The sequence below is a fragment of the Nicotiana tabacum genome, chromosome 24 (genome assembly GCF_000715075.1).
Source record: "Nicotiana tabacum cultivar K326 chromosome 24, ASM71507v2, whole genome shotgun sequence".
Lineage (NCBI taxonomy): Eukaryota > Viridiplantae > Streptophyta > Magnoliopsida > Solanales > Solanaceae > Nicotiana > Nicotiana tabacum.
Genome location: NC_134103.1, coordinates 29,033,893 through 29,042,891, shown reverse-complemented (window position 1 = coordinate 29,042,891; position 8,999 = coordinate 29,033,893). Strand labels below are relative to the sequence as shown.

Genomic DNA, 8,999 nt, shown 5'->3' with positions numbered 1-8,999 from the left:
ATGATTCTGCTGTATTCTGTACAGTAACACCTCCGTCATCAGAGTCCAACAATCTGATTCTCATATTGGCCAACTGGTGAAGCTCTTTGGTCAACCCTTGTGAGCGTCTGCCACAACATTGGCTTTACCGGGATGGTACAATATCTCGACGTCATAGTCTTTCAGTAATTCAAGCCACCTACGCTGCCTCAAATTCAACTCCTTCTTCTTGAAGATGTATTGTAAACTCTTGTGATCTGTGTAGATGTCAACATGGACGCCGTATAAGTAGTGCCGCCATATCTTCAAAGCATATATTACTGCAGCCAATTCCAAATCATGAGTCGGGTAATTCTTTTCATGCTTCTTCAATTGTCTTGATGCATAAGCAATCACCTTCGCACGTTGCATCAATACGCACCCCAAACCTATACCTGAGGCATCACAATATACCACATAACCTTCTGTTCCTTCTGGGAGAGTGAGCACTGGCGCAGATGTTAATCGATTCTTTAGCTCCTGAAAACTATGTTCACAAGCATCAGACCACTGGAACTTGGTAGCTTTCTGTGTTAACTTAGTCAATGGTGCTGATATGGAGGAAAACCCTTCTACAAACCGCCTATAATATCCTGCTAGCCCCAGGAAGCTGCGGACTTCTGACGGTGTTGTAGGTCTCGGCCAATTCTTCACTGCATCGATCTTCTGAGTGTCAATACTAATACCCTCATCAGATATCACATGGCCAAGGAATGCTACTGAGTTCAGCCAGAATTCACATTTAGAGAGCTTAGCATATAACTTATGATCCTGAAGGGTCTGTAATACTATCCGCAAGTAGCCCGCATATTCTGCCTCCGAACGAGAATACACCAGAATGTCATTAATGAATATGATCACGAACACATCAAGATAGGGCCTGAATACACTATTCATGAGATCCATAAAAGCTGCTGGGGCATTTGTTAGCCCGAACGACATTACCAAGAACTCAAAGTGCCCATATCTTGTCCGGAAGGCCGTCTTTGGAATATCCTTCTCCTTAACCCTTACCTGATGATACCCTGAACGCAAGTCAATCTTGGAGAAATACTTGGCACCCTAGAGTTGGTCAAACAGGTCATCAATCCTTGGAAGTGGATACTTGTTCTTTATTGTAAACTTATTCAACTGTCGATAATCTATACACATCCTTAACGACCCATCTTTCTTCCGCACGAACAAGACTGGTGCACCCCAAGGTGAAATGCTAGGCCTAATGAAACCCTTATCCAGCAAGTCCTTCAACTGCGCCTTCAACTCTCGCAACTCTACCGAGGCCATCCTGTATGGAGGGATAGAGATCGGTTGAGTGTCAGGCAACGCATCAATGCTAAACTCAATCTCCCTTTTAGGAGGAAGGCCTGGGAGTTCATTTAGGAAAACATCTGGAAATTCATTGACCACGGGGATTGATTGTAGAGTAGGCAGCTTCTCCTCCACATCCCTAACGCGAACAAGATGATAAATGTAACCTTTTGAGATCATCTTCCTTGACTTAAGATAGGAAATAAACCTGCCTTTCGGCGTAGCAATGTTCCCCTTCCATTCAATGGCGGGTTCACCCGGAAACTGAAACCTAACCATCTTCGTACGACAGTCAACATTTGCATAGCATGAGGCCAACCAGTCCATTCCCATTATCACATCGAAATCAACCATTTCTAACTCAAATAAATTTGCCGAGGTTTGACAACTACAAATCATCACAGTGCAACCTTTATATACCCTTCTAGCAATCACAGAATCTCCTATCGGAGTGGATACCGCAAGTGGTTTACTTATCAATTCAGGTTCAATGCCAAACTTATTAGCCACAAAGGGTGTAACATATGATAAGGTAGATCCTGGATCAATTAGCGCATATACATCATAAGAAAACATAGACAATATACCTGTAACAACATCCGGAGACGACTCGAGATCCTGTCGACCTACTAGAGCATAGGTTCGATTTTGAGCACCACTCGAACTCGGCACTAAACCTCTACCTCTACCACGACCTGTCGACTGTTAAAAACCTTGTGCTGGAGGTCGAACTGATGAGGAAGAACCAGACACAGATCCAGTCGGTTGAGCCATACCACCACCTCCTCTGTTAGGACAATGCCGCATCATATGGCCAGGCTATCCGCAAGAATAGCACGCATCGGAACCTCGATGGTACAGTCCAAAGTGGGCCTTGCCGCACTGATCACAACGAGGTATTGGGGGTCTCGTCTGACTAGTATCTCTATGAAATTGTGAGCCTGATGCCCTCGAACTCTGACTTGAACCAGAATAGGTAAATCGATCATACCGAGGCCTCTGAAATTATGGAGGAGCACTAGCTACAGGTGGCACCGAACTCCTCGAAGATTAGGGCCTGATACTGCCTCTGAACTCATCAGAATACCCTGCAAATCTCGCCCTCTTATGCTGGCCCCTATCCTGCTCCCTATCTGCCCTTTGCTGGCGTTTACGATCATCTAGGGTCTGGGCATAAGCCTGAATACGGGAAATATCCATGCCCTCTGCCAATGAGGCTGTTGTGCACTCATTTATCAGATGTGGTCCCAACCCGTTCACGAACAGATGCACCCTATCACTCATCTCGGACACCATATGGGGAGCATACCTTGCTAAAGAATCAAACTGTATACTATACTCTCGTACACTCATATTACCCTGTCGAAGGTTCAAGAACTTATCAGCTCTAGCTCGTCGTATCTCAACTGGCAAGTAGTGACGAAGAAAGGCCTCAGAAAATTCCTTCCACACGGCTGGAGGAGCGTTCGGACCCCTAGATCTCTCCCAACTATCATACCAGAAAACCGCTAAATCCCGTAACCGATAAGAAGCCAACTCTACTGCCTCCGTATCACTAGCATGCATAACTCGCAATGTACGATGAACCTGATCAATAAATGTTTGTGGGTCCTCCTTGGGGTCTGATCCGGTAAACACTGGAGGGTCTAGATTAATAAAATCACGAACTCTCGCACTAACCGGTTTATCAGCAGCACCGGTATTCTGCCTCTGAGCCTGAGCAGCTACCAAGCTAGTCAACAATTGCACCGCACTGCGCATATCATGGTCTGTAGTGCCAGACGGAGGAACTGGATGTACTGGGTGCCTCCTAATATCCTCTGGAGGAGACGGAGAGGTATGAGACGGCATCTCACTCTGAGCCTCACTTTGGCCTGCTCTGGCTGGAGGCACCTGAATGTTACCCTCTCCCACAGCTGTATCAAGCCGTTTACTAATCGCTTGCTTCCTAGTCGAAGGCATCGCTGAAAGAAAACAAGGTGAATATTAGATATGAACACTTACTACTCAACTCTACGCACGATCTAGATTCAGGAAGAAGGTAACAACCCTAGATGTCACGTAGCCTCCTGATTATAAATGTGGCGCGCTACACATCCATAATCAAAACTCTACTAGACACGGCTCATAGACAACCCCTAGGACAGACTTGCTCTGATACCAAGTTTGTCACGACCCAACTGGAGGGTCATGACTAGCACCCGGGCCATACTTGCCGAGCACCAACGTACATTTTATCTAACCTTCCTTATTATCTTTAAGGGCCGACAAGACCAATATAAATGAAAGACATGGATCATGAACATCCAACAATGAAAGATAATGTCATGAACATACGTAACATGGGATGACAAGACTGTCAAGAAACTATATATAAGGTACGAGCTACCATGGTGCCATGAAAGACTATACAACAAAAATCAGCCGACAAGGCATTCCAAACCATACATGAGTCGACACCTGTCTATGAGCCTCTAAAAGAACATAAGTGCTACAACATTACCTGAACAGGGCCCCGACATACCCATAATGTCTATAACAATAATGCATAACAAGACCACGGCAAGTCCGGAGAAGGGATCTCGCCAATAACCGCTGAACCGGATAGCCTACTGTGATGGGGGAGCTGCGTCTACCCATCTATCAGGACCTGCAGCACGACATGCAGCTTTCACAAATAAAAAGGACGTCAGTACGAATAAAGTACTGAGTATGTAAGGAAGGAAAGAATAAGTAAGAATAATAATATAAACAGTGATAGAGAATATACAACCTGTGACATCTGGGTACCTCTGAGGGCTACTGACATGAAATACATGATACATACATATATATATACATAAACTTTTAAAACATACGCCTTTGTGGGCATCACCATCATCATATCGTACCCGGCCATAATAGGCTCGATAAAACGTACCCGGCAATCATAGGGCTCGGTAAAATCGTACCCGGCCACGTGGAGCTCGGTAAAACCCAACTGATCAGTGGTTGCATAATAGGTGCCATACCCGGCCGACTATAGCGCGGCTCGGTAGAGTAAAATAGATACATATATATGATGCATGCTGGACTCATTGGAATCACATTTGAACCTTTCGAAGTGATGTAAGGTCGGTATCCTTCGTACACGTTATTAGGATTAACTCTCCATCAAGAATCTTATAAGAATCAGGAACTACCAACAACATTGATAATATAAGAATAAGAGAAGTAACATCAATATCAATCGTTTCATAAGAAGGGCAGCAATGTAAGTACTGCTAGCTTCTAAGAGTAGAGTATCTTTGGGAGCTCGTTCATTACATTATGTACAATCGGAGTCGTGCAAAAGAATGAAGGGGATAGCCTCACATACCTTGTATATATTGCCCAACCTCAAGCAATGCAAATGTCACGACTCCTTAGTCTACAATAAGAGAAATGACACTATCATTATCGTTTAAGCGTCGTAATTATTATGTATCGACCGCAACCTATTTTACGATGAAACGGACAGCACCTCCCCTATTTATATGACTTCCCACAAGTCATTACAATCACCAAACAGCCCAAACAACATCATTAATAATCATATTGAGCCTCCAAAACAGTCCACCAACTAACAACATTACTACCAAGCCTTTCGATATATATTTCACAAGTTCTAGCATCAACGACTTAGCCACAACTTGGATAATCTTAAATATATATAGAGTAAGAGGTTCCTTACCTTTAAACAGAAAGAACAACTCCAATTTGACCTTAATTTTCCACGAAACATCCCTTCAATTCTGCCACAAGAACAAGGAAGCGAAACTAGCAATTAATTCGGGTTTTTCGGCACTAGAATTACTTTAGAAGACTTGAAATCACCTAGGGTTGATATTAAAAACTTGAAGGTGTATTTACAAAACATAAAACACTTAAAACAACCTCCCACATGAGCTGGAACAACGCAAAAATCAGCAACAACAAGAAGAACAAGAAACTTAATAGCGCCACGGGATTCCCGACATTTGATTTGTGTTGTTTGCCCTTTGTTTGGGTCTTGGATCATGAGAGAACCTAGAGAGACTATTTTTAGGGTTATAAGGTCTGAATATACTGAAAACTAATGACTTAAAACGGGGTTGAGGTATCTTATATATGTCCATATGTCTTAAATCGCCTTTGTGGGCCCCATAGAGAGCAGTTTGGCGCACTCTTTTCGTTAGTGCTGTGCAAAAACCAGCACCACCACAAGACTCCTCATGCTTAGGCGACATCCTCAACCTCCTCTTTAATCAAAACAATTAGTAAGCATAAACAAGCAACGGTATCAACAAAACATGGTGTAAAGCTAAATCTACCCGGACTTAAGCATGAATAGTAGCTACGGACGGACTCTCGTCACTTCTTGCATACGTATCCCCCCATAAATAGAAGTACATATTGATAAATTCACCTATGGGCTTAATTCCCTCTTACAAGGTTAAAAAAGAGACTTATCTCATCTCAAGGCCTACTTCCCAGTCCAATAATGTGCTCACACCCTCAATTTGGTGCCGAATCAACTCAAAACTAATCAAATAGTATATAAATTAATCAATACATGCACAAAGGTTCGTATTCCAACTATTAAAGAGGTTACCCAACCCTAAATGTAAGATTCTTAAAATTCACCCTCGGGACCATATGCCCAGATTCCAGATATTTTTTAAGGAAGTTGTTACCCATAACCTCATGAACCCAAATATATGATCTTTTACTAGATTCCATAAAGAATTGCATGTTTAAATCACATTTTTATCAAAAATCTAGATTTTCGACTAAACCCATGATTTCCACTAATTTACATATTATAATCTACCCATAAGCTATGTATTTGAATCATATTTGGTAAGAATTACTTACCTCAAAGTTCTAGGTGATTGCCCCTCTCAAGAAGCTCTAAAATCGCCAAAAGTGTGTGACAAATGGGTTGAAAATGGATTAAGTCTTGCGGTGCTTTGCCCGACCGATACCTGGGGACCCCGGGCCCCCGCTCGAACATACCGACAAGTTTGAAATCATAAAATGGACTCGCTTGAACTCTCAAAACACCCAAAACAACATTAAAACTTTTGATTTTTCTTAATTTAGTTTATAATTTGTTAGTTATTTTTAGACCATTTGTTGATTTCATATCTATGTGGGGTGTATATTGTGTTGGGTAATCTCCTACTTGTTATTTGGGGAATGGGTATGTTATTTATCATGTTTAATTGCAACTACCATGTTCAAATTGTGCATAAAATTGAAGCCCTAAGAACTCTGCCCGATGGATTTTGAAATGTGCGGCCGCACAAGGAATTGTGCGGTCCGCAGATATGTAGGTTAGGGCATTTGGTTTTGCAAGATTGTGTGGACCGCACTTAAAATTGTGCGGTCCGTAAAAATTCAATCGCAGCCACAAAAAAGTGTGTGCGGCCGCAGATCAGGGCATTCTCTGTTTTCAGAGAGTTTCCATTTTTAAGGTACTCACTGTGCGGCCGCACTCAAAATTGTGCGGATCGGACTTAAGATGTGCGGTCGCACTCAAAATTGTGCGGACCGCAGTTTCATCAGTGCGACCGCACTTTCAAATTATGCGGTCCACACAACCCAACCTGCAGCCGCACTTACAATTGTGCGGACCGCCCTTCCCTACCCAGCAACATATTTTGTCCTGCAATTGTCTGCTATTTTGCACTTGAACTAGAACGAACTCCTGTTGCTGTTTATTGTAGAAAATGGTTAGATCACGTGGTCATGGTGATACATCAAAGGAGAGAGGTGAACCCTCTCACTTGAGGCAAGAGTACCTTACCACTCGCCTTACAAAGATTTATATCCAAAAAGTCGACAGTCGAAAGAGGCAGAGCTGCAGAGCCCTTTGAATCAAGTTCATATGTCATGTCTAGGGAAGCATCGGAGGGTGACTCTGTGCAAGATCAGTCTGATGTTCAATCACATCCACAAAGACTCAGCTCATTTCTTATTGATCACAAATTTACAAGAGGTAAAGTAGACACTACCCTTTTAATTAAAAGATCATCGGAAGGTAATCTCATTATTCAAGTTTACGTTGATGATATTATTTTTGGTTGTGCTAATTCTCTTCTGTGCAAGAAATTTTCAAATCTTATGCAAAGTGAGTTTGAAATGAGTATGATGGGAGAGCTAACGTTCTTTCTTGGACTTCAAATTCAACAATCTGAAGAAGGAACGTTTATATGTTAGAAAAAATACACAAAGGAGTTGATTCAGAAGTTCGGTATGAGTAATGCTAAAGCTATTGGCACACCAATGAGTCCTTCAACAAGTCTTGACAAAGATGAACAGGGAAATCCTGTTGATGAAACTAAATTTCGTGGAATGATTGGCTCCCTTCTTTATCTAACTGCTAGTTGACCAGATATTATGTTTAGTGTTTGTAAATGTGTCGGGTTTCAGTCAACTCCTAAAGAATCACATCTTACTGCAGTAAAGAGAACTATTCGATATCTCATTGGAACTATTTCTCATGGATTATGGTATCCACGCTCTAACAATTTTAAACTAGAAAGTTTTTTAGATGCTGATCTTGCAGGTGATAAGGAAGATAGAAAAAGCACCAGCGGAACATGTCAATTACTTGGAAAATCACTGATATCTTGGAACAGTAAAAAGCAAGGATCAGTTGCTCTATCCACAACTGAGGCTGAGTATATCACCATTGGACAATGTTGTGCACAATTACTATGGATGTCTCGTCAATTGGGTGACTATGAACTATTCTTTAAACCCATTCCAATTTTCTGTGATAACTCTAGTGCTATATGTCTCTCAAAATATCATGTGCATCACTCCAGGGCAAAGCATAAAGACATCAAGCATCATTGAATTAGAGATCATGTTCTTAAGGGAAATATAGAATTATTTTTTGTTGGAACTACTGATCAATTAGTAGATGTTTTCACTATATCTTTACTTGAAGACAGATTTTGCTTTTTAAGAGAATTACTTGGTATTATTTCCATTGATCATTAATATTAGGACCTATGTAATATTTTTATGTTTTGTATGCCTAATGTTTCAACTTTGTCTTTTCATAGTCATTAATAGCGCCTCCGAATTTTCTCTCTTTTCCTCTCTTTTCACATCAGTTGCAGCGTTCAAGAAAGGAAAACCAATCATCATTCCTATTCAACTAACACCCTTTCCTTTCCTGTACCCAATCGTTAGAAACCCCTTCTTTTAATCTCTGAAACCCTCTTCCAATATCCATTTGTTCCCATCGCCTAGAAACCCTCTCTAAAACTCTCTTCAACCAATTTATTCCATGGCTAAACACTCTAAAAATCCCTCGGCCTCCACCAGGAAAAGTTCTCGCTCCAGAGCAAAACCTTCTTCCCAGCCTCCAGAACAAGTAAACCTAGGGTCCGACCACTCGGAAGGCTTTTCCTCATCTCAGGCAGAACTCTCAGATCATTCTCATCCTCTAGGAGAAAAAGCCCTAGGAAAAAGACCTTTGGAAGAACCTCCTGAATCCTTTACTCCAAAGAAATCGAAAATAGATCTCTCAAGTTCTTTAGAGTTTGACCTAAATTTTTGGGATTCTCCAAACAAGGATTTTTTTATTGCTCTAAAAGATAAGCCAATCGCTCATGGAAAAGTAGTCGACCTTAATGACATGGAAGCCCTAAACTGTA

At 41.7% G+C, this 8,999-nt stretch overlaps 1 protein-coding gene across 1 annotated transcript; it reads left to right on the top strand.

Annotated features, from left to right (window-relative positions):
• The first annotated feature begins 7,584 nt into the window (after positions 1-7,584).
• LOC142178081 (secreted RxLR effector protein 161-like) lies at positions 7,585-8,190 on the top strand. Its single transcript, XM_075247409.1, has 2 exons — positions 7,585-7,659; positions 7,762-8,190. Exons 1-2 carry the CDS (start codon positions 7,585-7,587, stop codon positions 8,188-8,190), a joined length of 504 nt encoding a protein of 167 aa, XP_075103510.1.
• The last annotated feature ends 809 nt before the right edge of the window (positions 8,191-8,999 follow it).